Genomic DNA, 21,380 nt, shown 5'->3' with positions numbered 1-21,380 from the left:
GCTAAGCCTTCCGTTTCCCCGCCATCTAAGAATAGTTTTCGTGTGGTACGCTCCGTGATGGTTGATGCGAGGCATTCTGGGAGTTGTAGTTTGTTTGCCGGAGCCCCACCTTAGGCTGGCGTGACGTCACTTCCGGGACGACCCTAGCTAGCAAGAAGTAGGTGTACTTGCCTTCGCCAGTGGTGCTTGGTAAGTGATTCTGATTGTCAGTGACCTTCCGGTATTTACCCCTAGGAGTTAGGCAACCCTTAGGAGAATGGCTCCCGGCCCCTAAAAGGAGCTGCTCCTAAGGGGCCAAAGGTCGCGATGCAAAATTGCCTCATTTGGATCTCTTGCGGCTCGCGCCCTAGCAGCACCCGGTCACGAGACGCTCTAAGTCAGTCAGTGAGTGCATCCTGACAATAAGGCACTATTTATCGTATTTGGAAGCTGTGAAAACGAACTTTTGATTTTGAAAAGATAGGCCTAACTTCCTTAAAATAGTCTACTTCCTTTGCTTACGTGGCACAGCACTCCAATTTTCCCTCGTCTCCTAGCTCAGCCAGGTCCTGCCATCTGTACCTTAGATGATTATCTTCTGGCTTTCTCTCTGAACCCAATTCATAAATCTAGTTAACTGCTTCCACTTAATAGATCATTCAAACTCCGCAGTTACAGAGCTGGCTCATCATTTTCTGTTCTCCCGCACTCTTCCTTCAGCATATCCGTCTCTGCCGATAACCCAGCTCACTCCTCCTCGTGCCCACCAAACCCTTGACAAACTTGTATCAAGAACAGACAGTCAATAATCAAATCTGTTGGGTTCTACTTCTGAATGTCTGTATTATCACCCTCTACCATCCTTGGCCTTTGCCCTTGCTACCATCTATGGGTCATAGTCTAAGTGATCTTTTGCTTTGGTGTTAGGACAGAGACGCATAAAACCCTTGAACTAGCTATACAGTCAGGAATGACGCTGAAATCCAGATCTTCCTGCCTCCTCTTCCTAAGTATGGGGATGACAGTCATATAACGCCACATCAGCCTTCTTACATGTTTCAATCAGGCCTTCAGCAAGATCACTAGGCTTGGAATGGACATACACACACAAGAATACCTCTTTCTTTTGGAAATTTTAAGGCTTTTATGGGCTACCAGCCCTTCAGACCTCAGCTTAAATATTAGATCTTCATAGAGGAGCTTGATTTAAACACCTGAAGAGACCCTGGCTCTTTCACATACGATGGCTTAAGGAATTGTCATAGTAATCCTGGGAAGTACTGTATGATCTTTCCAAATTTACAGAAGAAAATAGACATGAATGATTATGTTGAGCAAAAATTGTACAATAAGTACTTTAGTCAGAACTTACTCTTGCTTGTCTTTTTTGTTTGTTTGTTTTTGTTTTTTTTGTTGTTTTGAGACAGGGGACAGGGTTTCTCTGTATAGCCCTGGCTGTCCTGGAACTCACTCTGTAGACCAGGCTAGCCTCGAACTCTCAAACTCAGAAATCCGCCTGCCTCTGCCTCCCAAGTGCTGGGATTAAAGGCGTAAGCCACCACCACCCGGCTTTGCTTGTCATTTTGATCTTCAGATTATATATTTTTCTTACTCAAATAATGTTATTCTAAATTTATCAAACTTCTTACTGGCAGTGCTCACAGTATTTTCCAGTTTTGTGGGGTTTAGTTATTTATGATAAACAACAGTAGAATAAATAGACAGCATTATGTATTAAACTTTTTTATTGTTCGCTTAGAATGAATTTAATGGAGTGAAATTGGGACAATTGGGACATTTGGTGTAATCTTTGAACAGGTTACAGTGTATAAAATAAATAAAAGCTGTCACTCCTGTAGAAATGTGACAAGAATTTTGCAAAATAAAAAGCTGCAACGGTACCTACTTAATAATGTTGTGACACTCAGTGGTAATATATGACCACTGTTCAGTCATTTAGTGCAGTAGGTATCAGTACTTGCTCGTTTGTTTCAGAATAGGGTTTGTCTTAGTTATTTACTGCTGTGAACAGACACCGTGACCAAGGCAGCTCTTATAAGGACAACATTTAATTGGGACTGGCTTACAGGTTCAGAGGTTCAGTCCATTATCATCAAGGCAGGAGCTTGGAAGCATCCAAGCTGGCATGGTGCAGGAGGAGCTGAGAGTTCTACATCTTCATCTGCGGGCTGCTAGGAGAAGACTGGCTTCCAGGCAGCTAGGACAAGAGTCTTAAAGCCCACGCCCATGGTGACACACCTACTCCAACAAGGCCACACCTCCTAATGGTGCCTCGCCCTAGGCCAAGCATATGCAAACTATCACAGGGTTCTTCTTTATTAGTGTCTTTTGGATTGCTGTAATAAGATACCATGCACATGACCAAGAGTTTAGTTGGGCTTACGGTTCCAGAGATAGTGCCTATGGTGGTGAAGCAGAGCCTCGTCGTGGTGAAGCCTTGGAGCAGCAAATGAGAGCTCACATCTTCACCCACAAGCAGGAGGCAGAGAGCATAGTGGGAATGGTGGGAGTCTTCTGAAGCCCCAAAATCAGCCTCTATGACACACCTCTTAATCCTTCCCAAACAGTTCCACCAGCTCAGGACCAAGAATTTCAACTTGAGCCTCTGGGGACCATTCTCATTCAAAACACCGCAGGTTCTAATCTTTGAAAACTTTCCTCCAGAAACAACCTCACCACACACACACACACATATACACACACAAACCCAAACACGTTATGATACAGATCTTTTGTTATATATTCATTTGCTGCTTGAAACTCAACATATGACTCCAAGCTAAGACCTGCGAGTCTCTTCCATTTTGCAGATGCTTCTTTTTCTCTCTATCAGTGGCAACCGTTATCTAAGCCAAGTGAATTCTGTCTAGCACACTCTCTCCAGCCCTGTGGTGTTCTCATTGCTGCACTTAGCTTCACAAATGGTGTGTTTTATAAATTGATGAGTTCTTACAGCTTGTCACCATCTGTAGTTCCTTTCCTCCTGCTGGCTTAGCCACAATCTCTCCACATGCTAGGCTCAGTGTTCTTGACATGGTTTTTGTTGCTGTTGTTGTTTTAAGAATTACTTATTTATCTTATGTATCTGAGTCCACTGTAACTATCTTCAGACACACCAGAAGAGGGCATTGGATCCCATTACAGATGGTTGTGAGCCACCGTGTGGTTGCTGGGAATTGAACTCAGGACCTCTGGAAGAGCAGTCAGTGCCACCTTTCCATCCCCCTCTTGTTATGTTCTTAAACTAGTTTTTTACCACTGATGATTTCATATCATTGCTAAATACATCAAGATGCTAATGCTGACTGGAGTCGTTCTGAACCTCTTTTTCATATTGTAATCACCATGAAAGGAAGCAGGGAAGGCTCTTACATATTCTTGTGCCTGGACGGCCTTATGCTGTTCCAGAATTCGGAGACATTGACCTCCTAAGTGTCCCTAATATGGGATTCAGGTTTGAAAACTTTTTAAAAAAGAATTACAGGGGTTGTTGTATATTTGTACATAAGGAATTAACTCATGAAATTAAGTAGAAAAATCTGGTTTAATTAATGCCATATCCTAACTGACGTATATTCTAATTCATATGAAGTCGAGTTTGTCTTGAATTTCAAGAGAATTATGGTTTCCTTTGTTCTAGGTGGTTTCCTAAAACTATGATCTATGGATATACTCTTCAGAATAAGAGGTGGCTTCGATCTGGCTTTTCAGCTAGCACCACCTAAAGGTATGTCTTCCAAAATGTCTTTTATCACAGACTTTATAATGATATATATTAAAAATTCCTCCATACTGCCAAGAAAAATGAGTGAATGAGATAAGAAAAACAAACTCAAATTAAAATGGGATTCAATAGAATTGTATTCCCATTACAATTACTCCCTTAGCAGCCCACAGGTCAATTCTGGTTAAATTAGAAGATTTAACCTTCCTTTTGAACTTTTAGGGCTGTCTTGAAGAAAATTGTCACACAATGTAAATACAGTTCTTGAAATTATATATTGTAGAGTTTTAATAATGTGTTACCCATGTTCTGGTACGAAACTCCTTTAAATACTATAGTTTATTGGAATGTTAGAAGGAATTCACAGGAAAATAAAAAAATCAGCATGATTTGTAAGAAGCAAATTCCAGGATGTCTTCTAGCTTTTGCCTGAGGCTCATGGCCAACCCTGAGATAAGGAGTGTCCAGGGAGGAGTGTGGAAAGTCGGGGCTGACATATGGTACTCTTGAGATGCCACTGAAACATCAGATTCAGAGTTTCAGTGAGCACTTGGTTGAATCTGAAACTTCGGGGAGTATAGTCAGAATGGGAATGGAAAACCCCGAGGTCAGAAGGGCAGCAGCTAACTCCCTCCCCGAGGATAAACTACTATGTCAGTTTGGAAAGTTGATGGAAGGTAAGTAGTGAGACTCGAAGGGGCAGGAAGACTGCAGAGAAGGGCAAGGTTTCTTTCTGAGGCAATGAAAGTTTTAGAATGACTATAAAAAATTTGTGTTGATTGTAAATTTTTATAGAAATTTACTAAAAGCCATTGTGTGGAACTTATGGTCTCAGAACCCAAAAGATAGAGAGGCTAAAATGGTGATAGTGGTTGAAAAATTGGGTGGGTGTCTGAGAGTCGTGCCTTCTACCTTTGTCTCATGTATTAAAACCTTTGTGTTGAAAGTTCATAATATTTCTAACTTTTGTACTGTTCATTTAGAAATGTTTATCAAGAATGCACTAAGACAGGTGCTGAGTGACCTGACTACCAAGCTCTCTTCAGATGCTCTTGTGTTCAGAATTTGCAACAGCTCCGTGTACATGTGGCCGAACAGTGACGTAAGCACGGGAGAGCTGACTGATGACTCTGCTTGTAAGAACGCAGTACACTTCATTCAGTGAGTGTTTAAAGAGTTTCTGGGAATATCTTCAAAGCATCGTATCGTACTTGTAAATGTCTTTCTATATCAAAATTTTAGATTCAATCAAGAGGAGGATACCAAGCAAAAATTCATTAAAAAGAAAGACAAAAAGTTAACTGACATGGTAAGCAAATCTTGTTTTCACTACTGATTAACAAAAAAAATGAAATTCTTGAGTTTGGAGCTAAGCGAGATGTAACTGACACTTCGTCTTGCCCTTGTAGAATATTGAGGCCTAGAAATGGTACATGATTGTTTTACATACCTAAACATTTTTTCTTGTTGCAATGTGTAATTTTGACGGTTTTATTTTACTTTGCTCCTGGAAAAACAAAACTGAGTCTTGTTCTAACCACTGCAATGTTTTTCTAGGCTGGACAGGAGGCACTAACTAAACCACTAGGTACGAATATGAAAGTGGGGAGACCCGACCATTATCTTGGCTTCTTTTCCCAGGGATGCAATATAATACTCTGACCAAACTAACTTAAGAGAGTTTATTTTAGTTCATGGGGGTAAGTCAAGGCAGCAGGAATGTGCCGCAGCTGGTTAGAATGAGAGAGCAGTAAATGCATGCCACGGTTCAGTTCTCTTTATGGATACAGTCCAGGGCCCCAGTCAGGAATGGTGCCGTCTCATTTAGCCTATCTAGACCTTCCCAACAAGCGTCTCCCAGGGCATCTCCCGGGTGATGTTAGATTCTAAGTTGGCAGTCAGCACTACCACAGACACATTTAGGAAGCACAGTGAGAGGTATTGGACTTAGTTGAATATGGCCTAGCTAGTTCCTTCCTTCAGTAGACATGAAAGGTAGGTGTTGCAGTTTGCTCTCTGTTTCTTTGATGAACCCCATGACTTAAAGCAAAAGCCCATAACCACTTGGGGTTGGAGGTTATTTGGTTTATAGGTCTCCATCACAGACTTTCACTGAAGGAAGGCAGAGGCAGGAATGGAAGCAGGAAGTAGGGAAGACAGCTGCTTACTGGCTTGCTCTCCTGTCTTATGCTTGGCCATCTTTCTCATGCTACCCAGAACCACCTGCCCAGGGATGTGTTACCCACGGTGGGCTGGGCCCTCCAACATCTGTTGGTAATGAAGAGAATACCCTCAAGCCAGTCTGATCAAGGCAGTTCTCCAGTTGGGTTTCCTATTTCCAGATGTATCCAGTTGACAGCAAAGATTAGCCTACATGTTGAGGAAGTTGAGGTCAGTTTGGGCTGTATTTAAGACACCACTGAGATATACTGATAGGCTGGGGTTTGTACATGTGGAACGTACAAAAGAAAGCATGGTTTAGAGATAATGATTTGAAAATTATTAAGAGGAGTTTACCCTTTGCAGAGTACATGGTAGTACATAAGTAGTATGTTCTCCAATGTGGATTCATTCTGTGCTTGCTTCTTTTTTTATTTTTCTTTTGGTTTTTCGAGACAGGGTTTCTCTGTGTCCCTGGATGTCCTGAAACTCACTCTGTAGACCAGGCTGGCCTCGAACTCAGAAATCCGCCTGCCTCTGCCTCCCAAGTGCTGAGATTAAAGATGTGTGCCACCCCTGCCCAGCTGTGCTTTGTTCTGATTAGATCTGTATATCATTAGCTGGCATATCATAGAAGTTATATTGTGTCCTAGCATATCGTATTAAACAAGCAGGTGCTTTCAACGTGTTCTACATTGGTGGTGTTGACATTTTTGTCAGTTACTTATGGTATTTGCCAGTTTTATAACTGTTAAAGTACTGTGTTTTCTGTTATATCTAATACCTCAGGGAAAGACAGTATGAGACTGTAGGTACACCTCATCATAGTTTTACCTACCTTCTCCTAACCCTAACCTGCTGTTGTTAGAACCATGTTCCAGGTGTTCTTCCTACAGCCCAAGGAAGCCATCAAACATGGGGACTAGTACCCCATTGATAACAATATTAATCTAATGATTGAGAAACAGAGATTTTTCTAAGTCTGGCATTTCTGTGCACAAATAAGCTTTCCCCTTTTCTTTTTAGTGTCTCAGAAACTGGGGTATTGTATAACTACTTCCTTCTTAGGTAGAGATGGAAGGTGGAGACTTATGGGGTGGATTCGAATCTGTTGCCGTCATTAATTATTTTGGGTTTCTTAAAGACTTTGTTTTATTATTTAATTGTGTGTGTGTGTGTATGTGAGAGAGAGAGAGAGAGAGAGAGGGAGGGGGTGAGGGGGGGGGAGGGGGGGTGGAGACAGGAGGCTTCTGATCCCTCTGGAGATGGAGTTACAGGTGACAGTAAGCCATCCAATTTGGGTTCTGGAAACTGAACTCCAGTCCTCTGCAGCAGCAATTCACCTTAACCTTAAGCAGTACTGAGCGGTCTCTATAGCCCCCATTAGATATTTTGACATTCATGTTTCCCAAGATTTGGTTAATACTAGCTTCTTCAAGATGACTCTGGTATGCTTTTGAAAATTTTCTTCTTGGTGCGTCCTACTTTCATCCATAAATTATCCCAGATGTGTCTTTCCCTGTTCCAGTTTGGTCAGCCATTCTCCTTGGAGAATATAAACATATATGTTTATATACACATACAGGCACACATATATGCATATACATGTTTTACCTGCATAAATTGTATACCTGTGTCCAGTTCCACTTCAGCCTTACAAAGTTCACAACTAATCTGAGTGAGAAGCCTGGCTCCTAGCATTCTCTATTCTGTTAATTTGTTCAACACACAGAATGTAATTTCAAAATTTTTCTATACCAAGAGTGCATAGTATTTTGGTTTGGTGCTTTTTGCTTGATGGGCTTGTTGTTTCACCATTGCAACTCTGGTTGGCTTGGAACTTGATAAGTTGACCAGGCTGGCCTCAAACTCAAAAATCCACCTGCTGACCAATTTTACTTGTATTTTTTGTTTGTTTGTTTGCTTTTGTTTTTCTTTAGGTTTGGGCAAAGATGGAAAGAATAACATATTAAGCCAGTGAGCTATACGCACAGCTCTACTAATAAACACGTGGACAGTCTGAGTCCGTCTTTACTTAACAATTACTCTAGATTCAAAGATTACTTTGAAGCAAAGGGATTTCCTACAGTTACTAGCTTTATATATCCTTTAAAACTCTACCCTTTATATTCAGTGTTTACTATTCCACAAGCTGACTCTTACTATCTGTCTGTATAGCAACAAATAGTAAATATAGATCTCATGCTGGAAATATCGACCCCTCTGGGAGCCGTAACCCCCATCATTGAAAGGGAAAATGAAGAACACCACTACATTAATATGAGCTTGCCAATTGATGCCGTTGTATCTGTTGCTCCAGAAGAAACATGGGGAAAGTAGGTATTTTTTATAGTATCACTGCTACATTTAATTGAAGTAATCAGAACTTGGTTTTTAAAGAACATACAAAGCAATGGGCTGTTTTTACTGTGCTATACTTCTTGTTACCAACCTAAGAGCCATTGAGTAATTAAATATTTATTTGGAAGAAGTGGGATGGCATGCTGAAACCCAGAAGGCTTCCCTTTACCCACCCAGAGCAAATACAGTTACTTTGACTTTGCATAATAATAATTTAGACTTTGCTTGACAAGCCTCACAGTAAGTGTTTACTCCACTCGGGGCGTATCAGCTAAACATCATGTTAGCGGCTGTATCTTCTGTTAATTCACTTAAATGTCTTTTCCTACAGAGTGCGCAAACTTCTAGTGGATGCAATTCTTAACCAACTAGTTGATGTGGAAAAATGCATCTTGAGATATATGAAAGGAACGTCTATTGTGGTCCCTGAGCCATTGCACTTTCTATTGCCAGGGAAAAAGGATCTTGTAACAGTTTTATATCCATCAGGAGTCCCAGATGATCAGCTACAAGCCTATCGAAAGGTAAAAGCAGATTGTTATTATTAGGAAAAAGAGTCTCTTACTCATTTTGTGCTTAATTATAATTTGCAATAAATGTAAATTACTTTGTGGTTTAATTTAAAAGTGCAGAAATGGGCTAATTTCTTTCATGAAATTTTTTTTGTAATGAAAACATGCTAGCTTAGTATAGCATGTAACACCTTAATTTCAGATGCTCAGTGTGGCTCATATAAAATTATGAAATTTTATCATTTTCTCCAGTGAAAATAGAAATGAAAAGATGCTTACATGCTTAGAGTAGCTGATGGATGTTAAGAAATTCCTTTCCTTTTCCCTCTGCTCCTCCCAATTTGTGAGAAAGACTACAGTACATACAGCACAGGGGAAAGTGGAGTCTGTGCTGATTCTGATTATGTATGGAAATGTCACAACCACAAATAAGCTTATTGAAGTTTCAGTAGAGAAGCCTTAGAGAGACGTGTCCAGCATTTAAAGAAATGAGATTGATCAACAGAAGGACTGGTGTTTAGAATCTAACTTTTGGCCCTGTGGCCTTGCCTGGCCCTCATTAAATCATGTTCTAAACTCTGCTCCTGAGAAGTAATAACACAAACCCCTCCACTGTTCCAGAAGTTGGAGATAAATTGATTTTCAGCTACTACACGAGCTAACCTGCTGAAACCACAGGAGTGTGTTGGAGATTGGCCAGACATTGTAGTATAAGGATTGTATGTTTTTATGCTGTTGAGAAAATAATGCTCTAATCCCAGCACTTGGGAGGCAGAGGCAGGCAGATTTCTGAGTTTGAGGCCAGCCTGGTCTACCAAGTGAGTTCCAGGACAGCCAGAGCTACACAGAGAAACCCTGTCTCAAAAAAAAAAAAAAAGAAAGAAAGAAAGAAAGGAAAGAAAAGAAAAAAAAAAGGAAATAATGCATTGGAGATACTGGTCAGTGTTTCCATTCATGACATCTTGAATGTTGAAGTCACTGACTTCACTGTATTTAATAACTGCACTTAGATGCCTAAAGTATCATAAACATGGTTTTCCAAAATACTGTGATATGTCATTTTGAGTTATAATTTCTGATTTACAAAACTCCCAATTCTAGCAAGTAATTTCACATTTCTATCTTCCCTTCTGGTTCCTACTAGAGGATTATAAATTGGTCTCAGTTTATTTATCCATTGACCTTAATGAATTAAGTCATGTCTTTTTTAAAACTTATGCCCAACGTATTTTCCATTTTATAATCCTTGAGTTTGACTGTATTGACTAAAAATCTAAAATTGTTTTTTTATGTGTATTGATTCTGATTTTATTTAGGAGTTACATGATCTCTTCAGTCTGCCTCATGACAGACCTTATTTCAAAAGGATCAATGCTTATCACTTTCCAGATGAAGTATATAAGGATGGCTATATCAGAAACCCACATACTCATCTGAGTCCACCTAACATAGAGGGAAGTATGGTGAGTCTAAGTAGTTTTCATGACTTGAGTGATCATTGTCATTCATTGTTTTGGATTGGTCCCCGAGAGACATTTTTGAGAACTGATTCATATTGTGTGTCATCTCCCTAAAAGTTAAATTATCACCGCTAGGCGCGGTGGTGCATACCTTTAAATCCAGCATTCAGGAGGCAGAGGCAGGTGGATTTCTGAGTTTGAGGTCAGCCTGGTCTACACAGTGAGCTTCTGGAGAAATCCTGTGAAAAACAAAGCAAAAAAGAAAGGAAAAAGACCTCATTTAAGATAGCTGTAATTAGTGGGTGAGAGATGGCTTAGTGGTTAAGAGTGTTTGCTGCTCTTCCGTAGGACATGAGTTCAGCTTGCAACACCGACATCCCCACATAAAGCACCTCAGAGATGCTGCTGCTGCAGCTCTGGGAGATCTTAGGACACACACACACACACACACTCACACAGAGTAACACACGCAAATACACACACACAGAGTAACTCTTCTTTTAAAAAGATTTAAAAAGGTAATTAGTTGAGTGATAGCGCACATGGCTTTAGCCTTAGCAAGTTCCTGCTACCCAGAGAGACCCTGCCTCAAAAAAGATAGCAGTAATTAATGATATACAAGGTTTATGAATAGAGACTACTTACCACACATCTCTTACTAACATAACATTCTCTGATTCCTCTAAAGGTTTGTTCCTTTCTTCTCATTCTGCAGCTGACAGATCATGTAATTAAGATCTTCCCAAGTCACAGTATGGACAAGGCTAAGATGCCTTACCTACTATACTAGCATGTATCTGCTTGCAAAGATAGACTCTATATAAGTAACTTAGGTACCTGGATTGGCACAGTGAGGACAGGCATTAAATTAAGGATACATGAAGGCCACTAGAAAGAACCTCATTGTCATCCAAGAGAGGGATCACAGGAACAGTAAGGCCACGTAGAAACAGACCAGTGCAGTGACTGGAGCTGGTTCAGGCTTTCCAAAGGTCTGGTAGGCTCCTTGCTGGTATGCTGCTGCTTTCTCTGTGTTGGCTTCTGGTTGCCCTTTCTCTCCTTGTCAGCTTCTGCCTTCTGTATCTACATTGTTTCAGTTGTGTAGAACCTTTTCCTATTCATCTTTAAGCTGTTCTGCGTGCATTCTTAGCAACTTGATCCTCTGCTCGGATTGCTGAGTTTACTGTGCAGGTCTCAATTTACTTTCCAAAGAAATTGTGATTTCCATTCTTTCAGTACCGTCTGTGTGTCTGGGAGCCTTCTAGGAAATCTTAAGAATCAAAATGAATAAATCTATGATAACTACGAGAGAACTGAGGAGCCCAATTTTAGTCTTAGCCATCAGTCAGTACACACATGTAGCAACAGCCCCATCTGCAAGGGCCCCTGCCATTGGAAACAGCGTTAGCTGGATGCCCTCCGTTTTGTGTGTGTATTCGTGAGTCAGCACTTAGAGGCGTTAAATGACTTCACTTACTTTGAGAAGACAGGGAGAAGTCCCAGGAAACTATTGTTAAAATCTTGCTCTGTCACAGTCATAGATTAGGAAATGGAGTTTATAATGTCACAGCAAAACTTAGTGGCCCTCTACAAGTTCCTGACTTAAATATTTTTCTCTCAGACTAGTTTTAGAACTCCTCCATGGTATGACATTCTATTGTTTATTTTAAATTCTTATTGGTTCCTTTAAAAAAGCCTGGAGATTGTAAAGTACTAAGTGCATGCTGATTGATTTTGACAATAAAACAGACTCCTTATCCATGTTATAAAATGCAAGAGTCATCTTAATATTTATAATATTTGACCTGTATATATTGCACACATGTGTATATACACACAGTGATGGATAAACAGACAGCGTTTCACAGCATAGCAAATGGGTAACTAGGAGTTTCTGTTTAGTTAAGAAACAGAACATTTCTGATCTCTATGCCCCTGTGTCTACTCACTACCTCAAGATAGTCCCAGATACATAACTCTTACACATCCTCCATATATGGTTGTTACACGTCTGTGCATTCAGCCAATCCTAGTTCAAAAATGTTTGCAGAAAAAAAAAGTCTGCACTGAATATATACATTCTCGCCTTGTCATTATTTCCTAGACAATATGGTGGCCACTTATATAGTATTTTCATTGTTTTTGTCTATGATATCTGTGATAATATAGAGGTTGTTTAAAGTACAAGGGAGGATATGCATGGGTTATTAAAAACATTATGCCATTTTTCATAAAGAGCCTAAGTATCCAAGGCTTTATATGTGCATTGAGTTCTGGGACAGAGTTCTGTGTCTGCTGAAGGACCATTGCACAGAGACACACCATTGCACAGAGACACAGTCTTCCTTTCCTCTCCCACTGTTAAGAGCTTCCTGCGTATGAGTCCATATTAGGTATACATTACTTTAGCGATTCTTTTTGAGTTTTATAAAACCAACCATTGTATATGTAGTCTTCCACAACTTGCTTTTTCATTCAACATTCTGTATCTAACATTTATCTTATTCTGTCTCGCTCTTGTTATAAAAAATATCTGATCTATTCCTGGGTTCTATTCCACCTTTGATCATTTAGTTCCTGGATAAAAGACACACAAGGCCTTTAAATATTTATAATAAACATTTATTAGCACTAATGCTGGGCAGATATCTACCCTGTATGCTATTAAAATTTGTTTCGTATCGATAACCCCTAGTTACATACTATGTTTCAGGGCTGCTCTTAACTCCAGTCAGCCAGTCCTCACGGCCATGCTTTCTTGACTCCTAACCCATGGATCTTTCTCCACTCTCCACCTTCTCTCTCTCCTCCTTACCTGCAACTCCCTCTGAAACCTCTAGTCTCACTTTTCCCCTCCACTGCTCAACCCTAGGCTCTCGTCTTTTATTGACCAGTTAAACTGGGGAGAAGGTTCATATGGCATCACTTGAGTACATGATGGTTTGCCACCTCTAAGGAACCAGTATTAGCATTAGAATACAAGCAGCATCAGGCCAACCCACTACACACTCTGGTTTGGTTAGCTTGATTCCTGTGTGATACACATTAGTATAATTTTTTCCAGGTCTTTTGTGATGTTAGGCAGTCTTTTATGAACATTCCCATTCATGTGTCAGGTGCATATGTATGTGAACAGAGAGAGCTATGAACTTCATGTTATTTGCCCCTAAACACTTAAACTGATCTCCCAGTAACAATGGAGTTGCGTTTGTCATACAATCCCGTTTACCATGGTCATTGTCGTCTCATTCACTGCTGGATTCAGTTTGATAATATCTTATGAAGACTTCTTCATCTCTATTTATAACTGATATCTCCTTATAATTTTCTCTTAATTAAAAAAAATGTATCAGTGATCTCCAACCTATTAAATGAGTTAGGGAATGCTCCATCTTTTCAATTTCCACAGTTTATATCTGATCAGTTTGTTGTTTTCTTGACCATTTGAAAAACGACCTGGACTTAGCATTTTCTTTGTGAAATAATTCTTTAAGAGATTTTATTTTAATTGTGTGTGTGTGTGCATGCGTGTGTGTGTGTGTGTGTGCATGTGCACGCACATGTGTGAAGATGGCTGTGGAAGGCAGAGGTGCTGGATCCCTCTGGAATTGTGAGCTGCCTGAGGTAGGTGCTGGGAGCTGAGCTCAGGCCCCTAAGGAGTGGGATGCACTCTTAATGGCTGAGCCATCTCTCCAGCCCTTTGGGAACATTCGTAATAGCATTCAGCTTTGTTAGTGTTTATGAGATGTTTTTGATTTTGTGAGTCATACTTACCTAGGTTTTGATTCCTCATCTACTTTTATTTTCTTTTTAATTGTTCCTTATCACTTTATGAGTTTTTTCCTTTCTGTTTGTTTTCCTTTCCTTTTTGTTTTACCTAACAATTTGCCTTTAATGACCCTTCTTTATAACTTTGGATTTCTGTCTCACTAACTTTAGAGTTTACTTTGTTTCTTTGATTTAATGTGTTTATTCTAACCCTTTAAATCGGAACTTAGCCTGTTGTTAATCTTTCCTATTTTCTATTGTCAAGTTTTAAATTTTAGCTAAAACAGTACTTTTGTTATACTCTCTAACTTTAATTTGAAAGATTTTTGTTTTGTTTACTTTTAAGTATTTTAATATTTATAAATGATGATACTTCAATCTTTTAGAAAATTATTTAATGTCTAACATTTACCTGATTTTTTCCTTTTCTTACTAGTTTATGACTATTGTTAGAATTTCTAATGCAGAAGTTTTCTGAAGCATCTAAAAGATGTATTTGTTTTGAAAGCTGTGACAGACAGGTGATACACAGTGGGCAGCTGCATACTGTCGGAATGTGTCTGTCGTGGTTCTGGAAGTGGAAGTCCAAAACTAACATTACTTGATTGAACTAAAAGCATCCAGGGCCATCGTCCCTGCACAGGTTACTGAGGGAGGAATCATTCCTCGCTTCCTCAGCTTCAGGCAGGTGCTAGCATCTTGGGCTGTGCTCACACCACTTGGAGCTGGTTCCTCCTGTTCCTCTGTGATAAAAATGCACATGTTGGAGATCAGGTTGCAGATCCTATAGGGAGTGGCTAGTTTTCTTCCTACCAGAATGGTCTAATTAGACATTGTTAGTTTATCCTCTGTCAACCTATTGCCTAATTGTCTTGTGAGTGCCCTTTCTTTCCTCACAACTCTGGCTTTTAAAAAATAATATGCTTGAACATTTCCCAGTAAAGAAGTGTGGACAAAAGGGTATTCACTGTTACACACTACAGCTTCCACAAGGAGATTTTTTTTCCTTTGGGGGGGTGGGGGAATCTTTACAATGATTCAGGGCAGATACGAGTGGGATTGGGGTACATGATGTAAAATTCACAGACAACCAATAGAAGAAATTTTAGACTAGGTTTTGTCCATAGAAGTGTTCATTTTTAGCATCATGCTACAAGGAAGTCTCTAAGCGTTCCTAACACACACTTTAGTGGCAGATTTATAAAACTGCAGAAACGTTATTCCTGTGACCTATCATAGGACCTGTCCCATCAGGTCATGCAGGACCTGCTTTTGTGTGCTTCCTCCATTTCTTCCTTCCCTCGGGCAGCATTTCCTCAGCAGCAGCAGCAGTGTGTTCATCAGCTCTGTGCCCTGTCTTTCTGGAAGCTAGGCCAAGAAGTATTTGAATAACACATTTATATTTGAATGACAAAGGCTTACTAGCCCACATGCTGCTGTGCTGTCATTGAAAAATATAACTAGTTATATTTGAAATAACTATAATGACTTTGAAATTTAAATATGTATATGCATGCATACACGAAGGCAGTAGAGAGTCAGTAGCCACGACAAAGGGGAGGTGGTGAGAAGTGAGCCTGCCATTTTTAAATAGACTGCCATGGAAGCTTCTGGTGTTTGCAGAGAGACTGAAATGAAAACGGGGTTCATCCTATAAAATTAACTGGGAAAAGGATATTTCCAGTCAAGAAAATCATAAGTCTTCATAATCAGATAACCGTGGGCATATTTGAAGCTAAATTAAATTAGCAAAGGGGAAAGTGTGGGAGTGGACATTGTTAATACAGAACACACATCGTTCTAGGTTGGTTCCTGTGTAGGTCCATGGGTAAGGACTCTGGACTTACAGGAAAAAGCCAAAAGAATATCATGCTAAGCCACTGTTCTGGGAAGGTATTTCTATAAGGGTCTGAAGCAGTAGTCCTCAACCTTCCTAATGCTGTCACACTTCAGTATAGTTCCTCATGTTTTGGTGACTCCCAACCATAAAATTATTTTTTGTTGTTAACTTCTTTACTGTGATTTTGCTACTGTTATGAATCGTAATGTAAGTTTTTGTGTTTTCCAATGGTCTTAGGCAGCCTTTAAGGGGTTGCAACTCACAGGTTAAAAACCACTGACCAATAACAAGTAAAAGTCCAGTTCTCAAAGCAGTAAACGTGACTCAGGTGTTTCTACAGAGCGTGTACTTCTATCTTTAACATTTTACTACATTTCTTCTGTTTTATAGATTTGTGTGGTGCAGGGCATCTATGCCTATCATCACTATATGCAAGATCGGATAGACGACAACGGCTGGGGCTGTGCGTATAGGTCCCTACAGACTATCTGCTCATGGTTCAGACATCAGGGTTACACAGAAAGGTCCATCCCAACACACAAGGAAATTCAGCAGGTACAGAACTTGCCGTTTTAAATTATAATCAATTGTGTATTCCATTGGTTTTTAATATGTCATCGATAATTATTATTACTCTGTGGCATAGATTTATTTTTATTGAAATGTTTTTTTACTGGTAATCAAAATTCCCTAAATATAATTTTAGTAGCTGTCTTACATATGTATTTTTTTCCTTCTTGGTACATAAAGGCTCTAGTTGATGCCGGCGACAAGCCAGCAACCTTTGTTGGGTCACGGCAGTGGATTGGGTCTATTGAAGTACAACTGGTACTGAACCAGCTGATTGGTGTAACTTCAAAAATACTGTTTGTCAGGTAAGGACGCTTCGGAAACCAGATACATCATTTACACATAACAGCTTATAATTTTTATTAAAATAATAGAAAAATGACGTTTTCTCCTTATTTCCAGTTATCGCTTTTCTTTGTTATCCCCTTGCTTTATAAATCTCATGCTTTAAAGCAAGCTGTGTTGTATACATATATTCTCTAGAACTAATTTTAGTCTACATGTGGAAACTTCGAAATATATTATCTTTGGGTTAAGTTTTAGATACAAAATGTAGTCTACTAATGTTTGAATCTCCTCAAAGTCTAATAGGGAGAAAACCAAATGTTGGTCACTGACCATTAGGTGTTTCCTTTGCTTTTTTTTTTTTTTCCTTTTTTGCTAAGATGTGAATAAGCAACCAATGTAAAAACAATATATTCAACTTACATTTTCTACAATTCTAAGAACAAATAAGAGATAATATAAATTATCACATATCAATTTATGTGGCCATAACTTGTTTTTTATTAACGTTTAAGAAACACCATAAACATTATACTGCATTTTCTCATATATAGTATAAAATACTCACTTTGCTAAATGAATTATCTGTAACATTATTACAGTCAACACCAAAATCCCTCAAGAGAGAAACTCCTTGGCTCAGGAAGCAGGTCCTCCTGAGTTTGAGATTCCCCAGGCTGTAACAGACACGCCCTCAAGGCTGAGACAGACAGAGGCCTGGGGAATCACACTTGTGCTTTGGATCCTACAAAGAGAGATTTCCAGCCAGTAAGGATTGCTGCATGGGGAGGAGGAAGAAAGGGCAGTGTCCTCATGGCTCCAGTCCCACAGGGAGCAGTGGGGGATTCAGGGAGCCAAGCTTGGTCAAGGAAAAACCATTTAGTATGCCATGGAGACCTGACGCCCCTGTATTTCCCTCAGTGTCCAGACTTGATTATGGGCATCGTGGTTGTCCATTAGGGTGAGTACACTTCAGAAAGTTCTGGACAAGGCAGTTTGGGGGTCCTAATCTATCACCCCAAAAGAGGATTCTGGCTATGCCTAATGTAATAATCAATTACTCTGGGCAAACTAGTTCCTGGTGATCCCACCTTATCCAACTCCTGAACACAACATAAAAAAACTGGGAATGAATTTTCTTCTGTTTTGTTAAATAAATAAGTTAAATATTTAAAGACTGTGCTTCCATGGACTTACTTTAAACTGCTTATTGTGAAAAGACTTTAAACTGTCTTGTATTAATAACTACAGTAGCAGTATCTATTGTCCAAGTATTTAAAATATGTTTGATCTCACAATAGGAATTGTGAGAATCAGTAAGAAATAATGGCAGATAAACTAGTAAAGAATTCTCTTTAGAAATTTAAGTTTGAGGCAAAAGAATTTTTCACCAAGCCTGACTACCCAGGTCAATCCCTAGGCCCTCCATATGTGTGCCATAGCACAAGGGTACACATGCACACTCACAGAATACAGACTTTAAGAAGTTAAAGGATGGTTTGGTTCATTAAAATATTTGTATGTTAGCTGCTCAGCCAAGAGCTTACCAGGTTTAACAGTACCTGATACCTCCACAAAAGTAATAAACTGATAATTCAGCTTACAATTTTTTTGTTTACTTTATAATGATATGAAATTACTTTTGATCTTTCAAATAGCAATCCAAGACTTAGATATGATGACAGTAGCTTCCAGTCTGAGCTCCCAGTTACCTTTCATGGAGGGATGAAGGTGGGGTGTGCTGCTAGCTCTTCTGTTGTTAGAGACAGCGAATTCATTTCACTCCCAGTATGTTCATTTCAGAATGTTGAGGAATATATGTGCTTTTCCTTCTGCCTGTCTCTTCTCAAAAGTGGAAAGTACTTAGAATACCCAAATGCTCCATGAAATACGGTGCACTTGAAAACACTTTGAGGTTTTCACAGAAAAATATGTTAATCCTAAAAGCTCCTGGACAAGTGTTATTGATTCTAATTTAAAGATAGAAAAAACATAGACTTTAAAAAATGACAAAATGACCAGTTTCAAGCTCATGTTAAAAATCCAGATTACCCCGGTTAGAAATCTTAACAATTTTAGAGTTTATGTTGCTTTAAGTTACAGTGAATCAGGTCCCTACCACTTAATTTGTTTTTCAAGATCCACAAACAAAAAGAGTGAAAGTATTGATCCCATCCCCAAACTCATTACTTGACTGAGTGTTGAAAATAGCTATCTGATAGAAGATGATTTCTTTTTATTTAGCCAAGGTTCAGAAATGGCTTCTCAAGGACGGGAACTAGCCAACCATTTCCAGAATGTGGGCACGCCAGTAATGATTGGTAAGGTGTTTTGTACATGTTGGGTTCTTTGGCAGAGTGGAGAACAAGTAAAATATATTTGTATGTTTTAATGTTATATAAAAACAAGTCATTTTAAACATCTTAAAATTGGGTCTGGAGAGGTGACTCAATGGTTAAGAACACTGGTGGCTCTTCCAGAAGACCTGGGATCAGCAGCACCTACATGGTGGCTCACAATCCTCTGTAGTTCCAGGAATCTAGTGCCTCTTCTGGTCTCTACAGGAAGTGCATCACATGGTGCACAGACAAAGATGCAGGCAAAACAGACACACACACACACACACACACACACACACATATACATATAAAATAAAAATCTAAACATTTTAAAGTAAACTTATACACACTGTTCTTTGGACTTTAGTTTCCAAAGGGTAGAGAAGATGCAAAAAAGAATTAGTTACCAAAAATAAATGCTAAAAAGAAAATAATAACTGTGTTTGAACAATTAAAGAGTCAAGAGTAGTATTTTTTTTTTTAAAGGTGATAGCAACTTGACTAAGCATTGTAAATCATCACCCTCCTGTTGGTTTTATGACACAACAGACTACTTACATTTTTTGGGGTTTTCTCTGTAAAATAAGATTTGACTACCTGAGCTAAAGATACATGATTCTCTGAAAAATAGCATAAGATCAACTACTCTGGTGTTTAAGAAGTGGAGGTAAGAGGATGTCTGCAGAGTCACAGAGATCTGGACATGCTCAGCACAGGCAAGAGGCCCTGCTGGAGGAGGCGCCCCTGCTGGAGGAGGTGCCGCATTGAGCTTTACCACACCGGAAGGAGGCTGGCCTCTTGCTGGGCCTCTCTCAGTTGATTTTAAGAAACTTTATGGTTATAGCAATGGAATATGATTATATAGTCATAGCATTTTCTACATACTTCCATATGAACCAGTCATTAAATATGTAATCTTATCCTTTAAGTATATTTGCTACCATGGTCTTTTACAATATCTGACAGTCTGTTATAATGCCGTCAATTAATAGGAAAACGATCTGTTTATTTGAGCTGAATAGGCCATCGAAATTAGTTTACGCCCTATTACATACTTCTCTTTTCTAGGGGGAGGAGTATTGGCTCACACAATACTAGGAGTCGCATGGAATGAAACTACAGGGCAGATCAAATTCCTGATTCTAGACCCACACTATACAGGTGCTGAAGACCTGCAAGTGATGCTGGAAAAGGTAACTGTCCCTGTCACATAAATGCAAGGCACAAGGCAAGGAGCAGAGACGGCTGTTAGCAAAGAAACCAGGCAAGGGCAGTAGTCCTCAGTCTGCTGAGTAACTGTGCTTCTATGTAGGGAAGATAGGAATATGACAGACACCACAAGACTAAATGTTTATAAAGGCTTTGCCATTTGCTACGCTTCATAACAGAACGTGGCACGTTGCCTTTACAGAATCTATAGCACATGCAGTTGTTTTGTCTCATCAATGTCTGAAAACAAGAGCAGAATAAACTTTCTCACTTTTAAAATTGGAACTAGGGACTGGGCAGCTGATAGCTCTTGCCTTTTTTACAGAGGAACGAAGTTCAGTTCCCAGTTTAGTTCAGTTCCCAGTATGCATTTCATGAGGCTCACAACCACCTGTAAATCCAGTGCCAGGCTGGATCAGCATCTCATGTACAAATGCACATGGACCCTTAATAATTCTAGGATCAGTTCACCAATAAACAAAACACCAGTCATTATGAAGATGTGGCTGCTTCTCACTTACATACATGTAACATAAAGCTAAAGATTGGAAGTTGAGGCAAGTTTGGAAGCATTTGTTGACATAGTATCAACTACATGGGGTATAAATATAAATTGATTTATAGCCAGCGAATTCTCATGACAGGCTGGTGAGATGGCTCAGCAGATAAAAACTTTTCTGCCAGCCCTGATGACCTAAGCTTGACCCCTATACAACATGGTTGCAGGTCGTCCTTAGGCCTCCACAGTCACAAAATAATACATATGTTTCCTTAGATAATAGGAACACTTTCCCACTCAGGAGCAACCTATCGATTGTCTAGCACAGGATAGAAAAGTTCTTTTTCTTCACTTAGCAAACCCTTGAATTACATCAGTATCTGAGTCTTATGCCGAGGTCCTGCTGACAGACCTTGATGTTAGAGTCTCTGTCGTGGAGTCTTGTGTTGTAAAAGGTTTGTTCTCCTTTCTCCCAAATCTAGGGCTGGTGTGGATGGAAGAGTCCAGACTTTTGGAACAAGGATGCATACTATAACTTATGTCTTCCTCAACGACCAAATGTTCTTTAAGTTATCTTGGAGTTAAGACTATAAATATAAAAGAGCTATTCTGGTGTTAATAAAAGCATAATTTTAAATTAAATCTTAGCTTCG

General features: G+C 39.4%; 1 protein-coding gene across 1 annotated transcript; it reads left to right on the top strand.

Moving 5' to 3' along the window:
- Positions 1-125: 125 nt before the first annotated feature.
- Ufsp2 (UFM1 specific peptidase 2) lies at positions 126-21,369 on the top strand. The gene is made up of 12 exons (XM_028757637.1): positions 126-189; positions 3,641-3,727; positions 4,708-4,885; positions 4,967-5,033; positions 8,063-8,220; positions 8,577-8,769; positions 10,074-10,220; positions 16,216-16,380; positions 16,576-16,700; positions 18,925-19,001; positions 20,088-20,212; positions 21,210-21,369. The coding sequence occupies exons 2-12, from the start codon at positions 3,664-3,666 to the stop codon at positions 21,294-21,296; spliced, it is 1,386 nt and encodes a 461-aa protein (XP_028613470.1). The 5' UTR covers positions 126-189; positions 3,641-3,663; the 3' UTR covers positions 21,297-21,369.
- Positions 21,370-21,380: the final 11 nt, after the last annotated feature.

Source organism: Grammomys surdaster, unplaced genomic scaffold (assembly GCF_004785775.1).
Source record: "Grammomys surdaster isolate TR1022 unplaced genomic scaffold, NIH_TR_1.0 126178, whole genome shotgun sequence".
Lineage (NCBI taxonomy): Eukaryota > Metazoa > Chordata > Mammalia > Rodentia > Muridae > Grammomys > Grammomys surdaster.
The sequence above is the reverse complement of the archived record's forward strand: the minus strand, read 5'-3'. Positions and strand labels throughout refer to the sequence as shown.

Excerpts from the sequence above, each read along its gene's own strand:
- Ufsp2 (XM_028757637.1), top strand. The coding sequence starts at position 3,664 with ATGGATATACTCTTCAGAATAAGAGGTGGCTTCGATCTGGCTTTTCAG. Across the intron at positions 5,034-8,062 it reads ACAAAAAGTTAACTGACATG|CAACAAATAGTAAATATAGA; the intron begins GTAAGCAAATCT and ends CTGTCTGTATAG. Across the intron at positions 19,002-20,087 it reads GGGCACGCCAGTAATGATTG|GGGGAGGAGTATTGGCTCAC; the intron begins GTAAGGTGTTTT and ends TCTCTTTTCTAG.